The sequence below is a fragment of the Thermobia domestica genome, chromosome 6 (assembly GCF_964235325.1).
Source record: "Thermobia domestica chromosome 6, izTheDome1.hap1.1, whole genome shotgun sequence".
Taxonomy (NCBI): Eukaryota; Metazoa; Arthropoda; class Insecta; order Zygentoma; family Lepismatidae; genus Thermobia; species Thermobia domestica.
This window is the reverse complement of record NC_137459.1, coordinates 127,753,594-127,767,940: the sequence shown is the minus strand read 5'-3', so window position 1 is coordinate 127,767,940 and position 14,347 is coordinate 127,753,594. Positions and strand designations below refer to the sequence as shown.

At 35.5% G+C, this 14,347-nt stretch overlaps 1 protein-coding gene across 1 annotated transcript in view; it reads right to left on the bottom strand.

Moving 5' to 3' along the window:
* Positions 1 to 1,630: 1,630 nt before the first annotated feature.
* The window catches only part of ATPsyngamma (ATP synthase, gamma subunit), a 36,346-nt gene continuing 23,629 nt past the window's right edge, over positions 1,631 to 14,347 (bottom strand). Inside the window, exons 5-6 of the mRNA XM_081762070.1 lie at positions 10,153 to 10,373; positions 1,631 to 2,153 (exon numbers count right to left, since the gene is read on the bottom strand). Coding sequence (XP_081618196.1) covers positions 2,053 to 2,153; positions 10,153 to 10,373 — 322 coding nt within the window. The 3' untranslated portion in view covers positions 1,631 to 2,052. The remainder of the gene's footprint in view (positions 2,154 to 10,152; positions 10,374 to 14,347) is intronic.

The following is a 14,347-nucleotide window of genomic DNA, read 5'->3' as shown; positions in this document are numbered from 1 at the left end:
TGTTACATGACCTCTTATCCAGATCACCTTTCATGATAAAAGTGAGGCCGAGTTTGGATTCATTTCCCTCAACTGGGCTCGCTCGCACTTATTTCACTGGAGCTCGAGCTCACCCGGGTTCCATCTTAATTATTGAGCCAGAGCCGGTTACAGCATGAATGCTGGGCTCACGAGTTTGGACATCTTTGGGATAACATTGTGTTATTGGACCTCTTGGAGATCTCCCATTTCCTCTCATACCATCACCTTACCGATTCTTACATAATAATCCACTTTTCATTAATCATTCGGCCTCTAGCCTACAGGCTTTAAAGATAGGACATAAACTGAAAGATTTTGAACCGCATGCAATAGTATTATGTACAATAGTGTGCTAAATATACGTACTACCTTTGTAAACTATAAGTAAAATGCGTGATACTTTTTTTTTCCATAAAGAATATATATATAATCACATTTTCAAAACTAGAAACTTCAGTATTATTCAAGAACTATAGTTTAAGAACAAAAATCGCAGTGGCGCACGCACACAGACAAAACAAACAAACCAAAAAAAAAAAAAAGTCGTCGGGATGGAATTAGAAACGAACCCAGTAGTAAATATCAGTATCTATGAATCTAGTTAGGTACCCCTGGTGTTCGTTTAAATTTGAAACTATCGAAACTTCAGCAGAAAAATTTATAGCAAACTTTTTCTCCAGATTTTTCTTTGTCCGACGTTAAAGTTTTGCATAGTATAACCTCCTCAGCTAGTTACTCAACTTCCAATTACATGTACTCATTCAATGAAACAATCAGCACTCAAAGTTCCTCGACAAAGAACATTGGTTCGTTGGTTTAACATCCCCTTCAGCATTGACACTACATGAAATGGGAACCTACAACATGAGATCAGAAATACAAATACTTCCAATTGAATCGGATCCAGGTTCTCCCGCCGGTGGCGCGTACAACACTAACCATAAATCCACAAGGAAGCTCTAGACTAAGGGTGTGCTCACATACATATATAGTAAAACCTGCCTTCAACGGAACCTTTATTAAACGGAAATTTGTCTTTAATAAAAATATTTCACGATTAGGTATATTACACAATACACTACGTAGTCAGCGAAACAATGATGTGCAAACCGAAACATACAGAAGATACACAGATGTTTTCATTACGAATTATACAGAGTCTGAAAGAAGGGGAAAAAGTGTACTAAGATGAAGATGGCATTGAGTTGGAAGAAAAGCGTAGGCTAAAGGTTTATTAAGAAGTTTAAAGGAACTGCAACCATTTCCCTTATGTCGAAATTATACTGATATACTTAGTGTGGTTTCTCAGGCTAAAGGGTTTGTGGAAAGTCGAACAGCCAAGCAGCACTGTTCACGAAAGACCTTTCTTGACTATTGGAAAAAGTAACACCGTGTGTATAGTATTCTTTTTTTCTGTTCGCTGTAAATTTCGACTGTATTCATCTCAGAATGCCCATTAAATGCATGTTTTTTTTTTTTTGTTTTTTGTTTTTTTTTTCCCGCATAGGTCTATCTTAGTTAACGGAAATTTTTGTTGGTCCCGTCCGATTCCGCTAAAGGTAGGTTTTACTGTATCATATATCTTGCAAGGTGAATGAAAAGAAAATAATTCCAGGGCAAATATTTTATTTTCTGTACATACAAATTTTCCAAATAAATTTAAATTTTTTATTGATTTACTTTAGTACAATATTTCAGTTGCCGTCTTCAACGAACATATGTAGAAACAGTATTTTATCACTTCTTTTTTGCTCTCATTTCAGTAGTGACATAGATTCTTAAGTGGGGCAATGATTCAGTCTATCTACTGAAAAGAGAGCTCAACAGTGAAGGTACCTAACAAACAAATATACAGAATACTACACACAGTTTTTGTGAACACAAAACAGTTTTACTTCGAGATTTAATACTTTAGTCAGGATTATGACGGTCCTGAAAATATTAACTGTGCCTTACCCAAGATAATATATACGAAATATACTGTTCGAATATCCCTATACTGCATCAGTCCTTCTCTATTCATTGTGTCTATTATAGTGCTGATGCTCCTGAAATGATTTCAATCAATTCACGAGTAATTACAGCCTGTCTAGTTCGGTTGAATGTCAGCGTGAGCTTGTCGATCATTTCACCTGAAAATAATAGAACACAGTTAATAGATCTATCATATAACATTATTTTATTCTTACGACGTATGAACGTATGTAACATATCCTTGTGTACGCAAACTATCTTAATATCCAATACTAAATCAATTTAACATATGGTTTATTACTTACAGATTTATCAAACTTCATGGAGTAATGCTCCTTACTTTTCTCAATGCTTAAAACTCATCAAAAAGTAGTGCTGAAAGGAATCAAACATGATTTCTAGTAAAGGGCAAAATTTTGCAAAGAGTAAAAGATTACTAATGCCTTTCTCTATTCAATTCGAAAACCTTATAACATTTAGATGAAAACTTTACCTCAATACACAGTTAAAAAAAGTAATTTGTAGCAAAACAAGCGCCGTTATTTTTACATTAAGATCGTTCTCAGTTTTTTAATACGTTAGTTGTAGAATTACTAAAAATGATAAACCTAATACATATACATGAACAAACTTCGAATATAAGATATGATTTGAGAGGCATTCTAACTAACGATAAGTCATATTGGATTTCGTTTGTTTACCCGGAGTCATAAATGGCCATTTCAAGCTCTACCTTAAAAGTTTAGAGTACAATTTCTCCCAATATTGCACATATCAAAAGTTAATCTTATAATTTCTCAGCATAATTGTCCAATACTTACAAAATATCTGACACACAGCGTGTAAGTGTATTTCTGAGTAGCATGTCGTTAAAGTGTACAAAATCATAATTGATTTGAAGAGATTTTCCATCTAAACTTAATAAAAGTATAATGAACCACACGCATTTATATCACCGTCATGAGGACCTGAAGCGTCCACAGAGCCCGTTCTTATAATCTCTAATATACGAAGTTAGCTTATACTTCGAATTTCCTTTTACTAAATGGTATGTACATATATTATTATAAAAAAATAAGATACGAAATTTTTTCAGTGGTTAAACAACGATTATAATATTTCCAAACTTTATATCATTTAAATTGATTGAATCATCCTTACTTATACAGACTTTTATGCATTGCAAATTAAAATAAATAATACTGAAGTTTAAATCAAAATAGTACGTTCAGTCAATTGCATTATCGTTCTATGTAACGCAATATTGTTGATTAAAAAAAAAAAAAAAAAAAAAGTTGCTGTAGCAGACCCGATAATATTACCGCTGACGTTATAAACTGGTCCTACAGGTGCTTGAGTTTTAGTATTTTCACATTGCATTCCTTTATTTGAACTATAATACTTTGTTATTTCCTGAAATAGCTTGGTCTACATTAGATTTTAAGAAGTTATTACCATTAAAAATAAAATTTCAGAAATTTGTTGTGGACCTAGTAGACGCCACTGTTCAAAAATTACGTTTCTACTTTCTTTTGAGCTACGGGCTACTAGATTATAAAGTAAGAATTCAACTGTTTTTAACTGTCTAAATTTGTCTTTTATTAATCCTCTTCGGTACAAACATTTGGAAAACTTAAAATGCCCTAGTAGGAGCCACTGTAAAAATTATAAACTGCAACTCTCTAGACCTTGGACTAGCTAACGCCCTAACTTTTTTCATTTTTAACGTTTCTCGTGTCCGTAAGGTAAACACATAAGGAAGAATACGACTAATACGTACGTGCTTGGTATCCATCATTATCGATTCCATGCTAACAAAATTTCCATTTGGTTATAATGTGTAAGTACCCATGGGAAGTTAATCTGAGGTCAGTATAATTTATGACGCAATTGGTAACTTTTACCGTCCATTACATCTTAAACCTAATAAATACTTTTTATCCAGTACATTAACAACATTTTTCGATATCATCATGATTTTTTACTGTAAACTTATTAGATTCAAAAATAATTAGGCGAATTATTCTAGTTTCTTAAGTACAATCGAAGTATGTACAAATTGTTGCCAAAATACTGGAAACACTTAGACAAAATGCAACTTACTTGATTACAAGTAATAAGGCGGTGAAGGCCACTGCAAGCCTGCAGAAATGCTCTAATTCGTCGTGGAATGGAGGTATATACGTCATACATGGGTTCAAGAGAAATAATATACTGTTCTTCATATAATGCCCCACTCAGCTCCGTCAACAAGGATGGAGGAGGATATCTGCTCTGAAGCCTAGGCTACTGAAATGGCCAAAGGCGCTCAGCACGCGGACGTTTATGAAACCTCATCTCTCAATACCTCCAGTAGTGTCACTTGGCACGTTCTCATCTTAGAAAATTGCCACTGACCGGAGACGACATCTAACCATAGGATGCACGTCACCTAAAATGTCCACACAATCACTAGCAGTAATCACATGACAAACGGAACAACACGAAACTGGGGACAATAGCATCACAAATGTTTTTTCACCGTAGGGACGAGAGAATTGAGAGTGGAAGCTTCTTTAAGCGTCTGTCATACACAAACACGGCATGTTGCTGGAAACACAATGAAAGAGACTCGCCGAATCACATTACGAGTTTCTAATCATTAACGGCCACTTTGCATATTCTCGGCGCAGTTTCTTTCCGTTACAGCGTTGTTGCCGGTGATAAGCGGTTTGGAAATAGCAACCCGACAGCGGATATTCACGTTTTACAAATCATGTCGGACTGTAATTGCCAAAATAGGCTGTTCCAGATGCTGAGTTAAATCACTTTTTCCGCATTCGCTCTACGGCCCTTGCTGACAATCGTCTTAAAAGTTTGGTGATACGTGTGTGTAAGGCTTCTCTTCCGTCCAATATTAATCTTCACCGATTTGTTTTTCCTAAGTTCTTTAGGTCGTCATCACCTTGGACACTGTTCCTCGTGACATACTCAACTCACTGGCCATCTTAAACACAGTTACGCCAACTACTGCCCACCCACAATTTGTTCCCTTTGAAATTCAGGTTTTTCAATTTTGTATCAACACACGACCCCGTCTACGCAGCCTGACGCAATACAAGCGATCAAACGATCAGTTAACACATCATTAACAACGGGCAGATGCTGCACATACGAGGTGTGTTAGGAAAGTAATGAGGTATCTTCTGTTAACGATGAATTTTACTATTTTTACAAATATGCTATCCCCTTCAAAATAGTCCTCTTGGGCAGCTACAAAGCAATGGAGGTGTTGTTTTCAGTCTTCATAGCAGTGCTGGATGGCTTCTGGTGGAATACTTCTCAACTCGTCGAGTATGCTCTTTTGGATATTATCCAAAGTACCACAACGGTTTTTGAGCAAGGGAGCCACAAAGAAAAGTCAGTCCGGCGAATAGGAGGGCTAAGAAACTACGAGAACGCCTTTTTCTGCCAAAAATTCGTTGATGGAGGGTGCCGTGTGACAAAGTTCTTTCGAACCATACTGCGCACACTTTTCTGATGTCCAAATCATGTGTTAAAATTTGATGGACGGTAAACATGTTCAAACTTCACTCATTACCGATCATTGTCACCGTCAATCGGCGATATGGTATCACAAGAGACTTCCCTCTTTCCACATTGTCATCCGTTTTGGAGGTTGAAAGTCTTCCCACGCGAGCTGGTCTTCCACTTGTTCTCGGCCTTTTACAAAGAACTTGTGCTGTGCATAGGTAATGTTCTCCATAAGCCCTCTGTAACTTTTGGTAAGTCACAGTAGCGCATTCGCCAAGCTTTACACAAACTTTCATAGCAGAATATTGCTAAACTCCATTGCTGGTTGATTTTCTTAATACAACTCTCAAACACAATTTCACTTCAGACATTCTCAACGATCGTGCAGCAACTGGAGCAAGTTCAACTTGTACTGAGTCAACGATAAAAGTTAAATGCAGTGTGACACTGGAGGTCAGCTCCTGCACAGTGTTGTGGGTCTCATCATCCCTAATGTTACCAACTTACACATGTTGCAAACAACAGTTGTTTCCATCATTTTGATAATCTAAGTTTCTAGGATGAAACAACGAAACGTAGTCTTGTTGAACACTGTCTAGTCAAATCTCCTAAAAAGTACTTATCCGTAAGGGGAAGCATATCAAACGAATGTGAAACTTCTTGATTGGGAAGTATGGATTTCGAGTCAAACTACAAAATTGTTTTACTTATTTTTCTGAGAAGAGGGTCTTGTAAAGAAATGGACAGCATTCCTTTTTCTATTTTATTTTTTACAGGGCTAGATTTCTCCTGTGTCACTAATGAATGATATCAAATTTGGGCTTCATAGTGGTCTATACTTTTGATTTCGTAACTTCTGAGAATTGACTAAGGCATGTAAAAAAAGGTCAAATTACTAATAAGATACTGCCCTTTGTGTTCAATTATTTTAAAAAACATTCAAAAATCATGAATTCACGAAAAAGACCTACTCGTAAACTGAAGGGTGTTAGATTCAATCCGAGAAATCTATCTTCACTGAGAATCATACGAGGATACACGAACTGAACTAAGCGTGATAGCCATTTAGTCATAGGCACAAGTAGTTCGGACATCACTTAAAAATTCTGCTGATATAAATGGTGAATTGATGCATGTGATTCACCAGCTGTACCAGCGACTGACGCATCTTGTACTCGTTAGTCTTGACTTGAGTTATACAATCAGTGTTCAAGCAGCTCGTTGGTTGATTGAAGCATTCTTTTCGATTTTATATGAAACGCTACGTGTCTGAACGGATAGTATAAGTAGAGCATAATGTGTCACTTCACACAGCCTAATTCAGCTGATCCCTCACCATGTATTAAGTCAGTAAAATGGAATAAAAATGAAGTATTATACATTAGACTACAGAATATAAAAGTACACTCAAGTTATTGCCAACGTAATGAAATGAACCGGAAATATAATAGTCACTAGGCTACAGCGGCGACCCACTCTTAAAGAGTTTTTGATATAAGGTAAAATTAAAGTGAAACTTGTTTCTGTAGGCCACCATCGACTTAATTTGAAAACCAATAAACTTACAGAAAAATAAGTATCTTTGATGTAAAAACTATTATACACGATGATACACGCATTTATAATGTAGTATCTAATTATTACTTATGCACTAGTAATAATCCAAATCATTTTGTATTTTCTTAAATATTATTATAATCTATAATAAAGTGCTGTCTGTAATATAAACACTCTGTATAAATAAGTATCTATCTCAATTTGCCATTCGAACCCTATAGTTCAAATTTGTAAGTTCAACACGAACATTACCTATAAAACCCTGGAGTAACTCCTTTACTTTGTCTCACATACGACGAAACAACAGTAAGACGGTGAAATCAAATTAAGTAGTTGAAATATACATGCTATGTCAGCCCTCTAAGTCAGGAATCAACGAAAGTTGTGGGTTTACAAACAGTTCCACTTACCGTGCTAATGGGTATTTACCAGCAAACTGAAAGACACTAGGACTTGAATTTTTCTTTTTTTAAATTTCCTTTTCACACTTTGCATGAACTCGATCGTCACATGCAATAAATTTCCTCTAAGTTCACCAAAACGAAAAATCTTCGAACAAAGGGCAACCTAACTCAAAATTACCCGTCTGGACTTGAGTACGTAATGCCTTGCAACGCAGAATACGAAGAGCGCCAATCTGTTCATACATTCACCGATAATAGACATGAGCAATCAACATTGACACCACCGACTGTATTTCTGGAGATTTACTTTCTGTGAACAATTTCTCCCCTTTCTTCCTAGGTTTCCAAGACAACTATAATTGCTATTTAAAATGTTATTTATTACATTTTCATTGTGTCCAATAAATTGATTTAGAATTTGATTGTGCATTATTTAGGAACGAGAAGCCTCCAAATCACAAACTATTTGCTGAACAAAACATCTACCTATTAAAGTGCTACAATAGCAATTAAAAACGCCTGAGTTCCAAACTATAACTGACTTTCAAATTTTTCATTTACGGTTATATGTGATTTCACGTTTAACAAAGAAATAATTTATTTAAAGTGCACACACTTAAAATATTTCAATAGATCTTTTTCATAAAGTTTGTTTTAAAATCATTGTTCAAAGCCTTTGTATTTTAATAAATCTTCTCCAAAATCAATGCAAATGAATCGTGCCGTCATCTTTCGAGTTCTTTTAGACTATATGTTTGTGGCCAATCCTTTCGACAATGAGATCTCGGAAACTACAGGCTCTAGAAAGATGACGTTTTCACTGATCGATTGCAAATTTTGCGTAGACTGTCCAGTTTTAACTGAATATTAAAAAAAAACATGGCCATTATTTCTTTATTGCATTTTTACGGGAACACTGGAAGTGTTCAAATTTAAAAAAAAACTAAAGCATCATATCCTACGCGTTATGCATTCCAACACCACATAGTTGTATATTGGGATTGTATGTGTCTCAGGCGTTTGTTTCATGACCAAATAATAATAAAAAATGAAGGATTACCATCTCTCCAGTCTAAGATGAATCTTTACTTTTTGAGTGTTTTGCCCAATGAACATCATATATCACGGACATTATAATTAATTGGATATGTAATGTATTTGCTTATTACATACTGCGTGCAAGAAGAAAGGAAACACTGGTCATACATGAATTAGAATCTCCGACGGGAAGTAGGCTCAAATCTTGCAAACGGTGCGAGATAGAGAAAAAATAATCGAAAAAATCTCCCCTTTATGATACCCCTTGCCGATTTTTTTTTTTTTTTTTTTTTTTTTTTTAAATCAAGACGTCTTTCACTTGTGTCTGTAAAGGGACATGTACAGATGTTGCGAGGAATGAGAAGGAGATTTATGCTCATATGCGAATGATGCACTGTGTAGAGAGGACAGGTTCAGCTAGTATTCACATAAAAAACTACATACGTGTTACAGTTTCGCCAACTAACACTTTGGCTTCATCAGACACTGAGATACAGGAGAAATGTACAGTCATATACAAACATGAGCTGAGACATCTTGCTTCTGATTGGCTCCTGGCAGCAGCCAATCCCCTTCAAGTATTCTGATTTGAATATTCCTATACCTTCTACTTATGGAAAATACTACAAATCTGTTTACTATTGTTTTATTAGAAATTATTATTAAGAACTATTGAGAAATTATCTTCACAGGTTATGATAATTGTTTATACACTTAAATTCTTTCTCCAAACGTCACAACGTAAATAGATAATTGCTTTTAATAATTAGGATGAACATTTATTCCTGCAAAAAGAAGTGAGTGAGCAATAAGAAGGGAAAGCCGTTCTCATCTTTCAAACTACAGACCAAGATAGATATGTTGTTACCGAATAAATTTTGAAATTGGTATTTGGTATGAAGTGGAGATAGATTTATTTTAAGTTTAAAATGGTTTTCTTCGTCCTAAATACATTATATGCTGAATGAACACAAAGAGCTCGTAAACTATCATACGTGAAATAGAGTTCACAGACCACTTTCCGAAAATGAATTAACTAAGTAAATTCAATAAATTGACTGAGAAATCGAAGACTATTTTGCTTTCTGAATACAATGATAGAGATTAAACATTCCGCTGAAGTCAAATTTGACAGGGTCATTACAGGTCTGAGGTCCTGTGATTGCAAATGCCCCTGGTCGTGGCGACATTAGTGGAAAAACTGAAGAAAGAATCGGGCGTGGAGGATCAAGGTCAGTAAAGGGCGACACAAAATGTCAAAACTAGACAGAAAATTGGTGTCTATGTTGCTGCTCACCAACCGAGGAAAAAAAAAATAGCCTAATATCAATGTACAGTTGAATCGTTTCCTTGTATTTGTTATAAGTTTCGTAAGTACATGAATGTAATTTATTTCACCCGTAGGGTTCATATTCTAACGCCAATGACTACGTAAAAATGAAATATTTCACGCACCACGTATAAAACAAAATACGATACTTATACATAGAAAACACACACAAAATTATATACTGAGAATTTCGATAAAAAAAAAATAAAAAAAATCCGTCAGTACTACCTAAGATAAATATTATAGCCTTTTAAGCAACAAGCTTCATGTGAATTCTCTTGTAAATTTCTGTTTTCTTAGAAACAATATACTTACCAGCATTCTTGCTAGCGTTATCCATAGCTGTCATGCGCGCTGACTGTTCACTGCAGGCACCTTCCTTCATGCAATAATACAATAAGGACGCCAGTGAATACTCGATATAGGACTGAATAACTTCTGCATCCAAGGAATCATAAACTGATAATTTTGGAGTAGACACAATTGACGGTAAACTGAAGATTGGAATTTCAGCTGTAGCATATGAAACAACGGACCTAAATTAGATAAAGAAAAAAGTTATAATTAGTTTGGTAACTAAAAATAAATAAATAAAATTAATTTTGTAATGCCCACTTGAATATCACTTTTGTACTTTAGACACACAGACAAGAAACTTGAGGGAACACAAAATTGTAACTTTTAAAAAGGGAAACTTGATAAACACACGCGTTACCTCGAATGCTGGCGATTTAAGGCTAAGCCTGTGTCCGAAAGTGAGAAGTTCACACTGCGAATATGCGCGCTCGGAGTATACAATTGGAGTGCTAACTTCCTCAAATTAACTTTAGATTCGCATTTCGTTGCAGCACCTTACCCTGGTAAACCATGAAACACGGATAACAAAAGGAAGGAAAATTGCAACAATAGGTACTAATTAATAAATAAAATCCACCAATATACTCTGAACTGGAATGATTAACGACTTTCCGTTATTTTAAACATATAAAAATATCGCGTATGTTAAGAACACGGGACATATAACGACTGAACAGTTTTATTTTTATTTTTTAAAAATATCAGTTAACAGCTTCAGATGTACTTAATTGACGCATCTAGAAAATTTTATCATTTCGCACCTTCCATATGCAGATTATCAAAACTAGAACACAAAGTTAATGACTACATAGACTACATATTGTATTATGCACAAAACCAGCTCCTAATAACTTACAACTAACAACCTATTGGCAACTTGCCACTTTTACTGAATATGCTCACACGAAAGAATGTTTTACGATCCACCAGGAGGAGAGTAGTACTGAGGGTTACGGCGTCGGGTGCGTTTGGTATGGGTACTACTCACATCGATATAACTTAAAAATTACTTACGGAGTTCATAGAGGGCGACGGTGAGAAAGTAGCAAGAGGGTTAGGGCAACAAGAGCGCCGCGGGGAGCACTATCTACAGTGAATATGGCTATAAAATACTTAAGTGCATATTGTATAAGGTGTTAAGTTTGTATTATAATTACCTCCGTTGGGACGGATTTTCTTTTCTTTTCTTTACGATGATAACGAATGAAGTAGGAGGAAATAAGAGAACCTCGAGAAAACCCACGCTCACGGAGTTTGTCCATCACAAAGCTCATTTAACGCGAGCTAGAATTAGCTTTAATTAAACAGGTGTGGCGCTATTACATTGAATTCATTAGACGTTACTATAGTTTTGTGAATTAATTTATTCAGTTATATGTATACACACACCTGAATAAACTAATTCACAAAACTATAGTAACGTCTAATGAATTCAATTTAATAGCACCATATATCTATATCTATCTATCTATATATACAGTGAAACCTCCCTTAACGGACACCTCTTTAATACGGACAGAATTTTTTGTCCCGGCAAAAATATATGTTCTCTTACGTAACAAAACCCTCCCTTTTACGGACACTCTCAGATACGGACGCGGACAGTCCTTTCTTGTCCTAAAAGTTTCAATAACCTCTTGATAACGGACAGGAATTATTCTCGGTTCTGCGATATATTGCAGTAGACAGAAAAGTTTTTTCCCCCACAAGTGTATCTATCATGAGTCTGGACCTGATGAACCATCAAATAGAACAGCTTCAAGCTGAACTTGAAATTCTTTTTCCTGCCCGCAACAAACAGCTTTCTGGTAGAAATCTTAGAAAACCTTTAATAAGCAATAATACTCATGCATGGTCAGTCGTATGGACAAGAATTCTATGCGAAAGATATTCCCTTCCCTAACAAATTTAGTCCTCTTTCCCCTGGGCTTGCAGTTTACAATAACATTTTCAACGAGCAATGTTTACTCTCTTACTTTTTTGGAAAATCAACGTTTTTCTTTTACTTATGATACTGGAAAAAGTCTGGGTTAGAGTTTTCCCGGCTTCCTTTTTCACTTTCTCTACGAGGATATTCCTTGTGATTAGGGATGGGTCCAATAAACATATGCACTCCTAATAACTTGCCCTTTCATCCATCCCGTTGACGAAGATGCAGCGCCAGTAAATAAACACACATACACATACATGTTTCTTCCGCAACCGTATTGAAGATCCTCAGAGGACACTACTTGCTAATGAGATTTATTACCTTTGTAGAGGAAAAAGCATGCATTTTTCGCTAAACAAAAGAGTTCAGCCGGTCAGTGGGTTCCTTCCTAACACATCTTTTGAGAAGGTTCTGAGAATTTGAAATAAATGAAAAACACTTACCCTAATTAATTATCCCTAATTAACATTTAACAGAAATAAATTTCTCCTTCATCCCTCCCAGGTATTCAAATACGTACTGAATAGAGTATTTTCATATTGAATTTTACGTATTTACGCTGATACATAATGTATTTACTGTATATTACTGCATACTGTATATTACTGCGTTGTGAGAAATTAAATTTCTGTAACCTCTTTGTAACGGACAAAAATTCGTGTCCCATTGGTGTCCGTTATTCAGAGGTTTCACTGTATATTATATATATATATATATATATATATATATATATATATATATATATATATATATATATATATAACCTGAAAGTATGACAGAAAAAGAAGTGTGGAGCAAGACCAGGGTTCCTACTGATCTCGAGAAATCTATTTCTCTGACCTTTCCATGTCTTTCATGACAGGTGTCGGATGACTTTGACATATAAATAAGAAAAAAATGAATTCTTTGAGTTTTACGTCCCACGTTATGCCGGTTAGGCTAAAGGAGATGGTAATTATGAGAAATGAATGAGATGGTGGAATGAAGAAAGTGGGAGGAAACGGGAGAACCCCGAGAAAACCCACGCACACGGTGTTTGTCCACCACAAAGTCCACACGGCGCGAGCTGGGATCGAACGAGGGACATATAAATAAGGAATAAATAACGGTGAATATTTATATATGAGAACATTTATTCTATAGACAAATACTAATCAATTGCTCATACCTACATTCCACTTACAACCTATAAAAATCTGAGCAACGTTCCAAACTGTGATCATTAATGGTTGGCAAAGCTGAAATTGGTGTACAATTAATGTTAGAAAAAATATATTTTATAAAACTTCCTTGACTTTCCCTGATTTCCAGTCTTTTTCCCTGAGTTTCCCTGATCTGCACGATTTTCCCTGACTTCCCTGACCAGCAGGAACCCTGAAGACTGACAAAATTTACGAATAAAATATATCATATGAAAGACCAATGTAGAAGAAATGAATTTGTGTAGGCCAAATACCTCTATAATTAAGGATAGAAATAACGTAAGGATTGCTATCCTATAATTCTGTATAAAAGAAGCCCTTGACACTGTATAGCTTATACGTACTTCAGTGTGATATTGTAAGGCACAGTAAGTGGACTGCCAGACTGCGCATTAGGTGCCGCGTCCCTCAGTTGTATTCACTAGTTTTCACTTTTTTGGCTCCCAATCTTTGCAATGAGTACCGAAACAAATCCCATCGTCCAAGCATATCTAACATAAATGACAGATTAAGATCCCTGCCACAGACTAAGTCCAAGGAAAAATATGCACTGAGTTTTAATTCCCAAGCAAATAACTGCAGTACCGATAGCCTAATTACAAAAGTGCAGAAGTTACATGTTATATTTAAATAAACACAAACATCGTAACATTATTAGAGAGATTATTTAATACTTAACTTGGATTATTTTAAATTTCACTGTGTACTCAGAGAATGCTACATGTATGAACTTAAGTTATATTAGGAACATTTTCATATTCAAATCACAGAATTACAAATTATCGTATTTATTAAGAAAATATTACAGCACCAGCTCCAGAAATAAACGTGCTTCGAGCAGGAATTAAGATTTCTGTGCTTTTGGCATCCACGGACATATGACGGATGACGTCCCTCTTCGATCACATTGGCCGGGGAACTGAAGAGGAAGAAAGGAATGGGAAAGGAAGGAAGCAGCCTGGAACCATTCTGTGAGGTACCATACCAGCATTTAACTGGCACGAATGAAAAACCTAGGAAA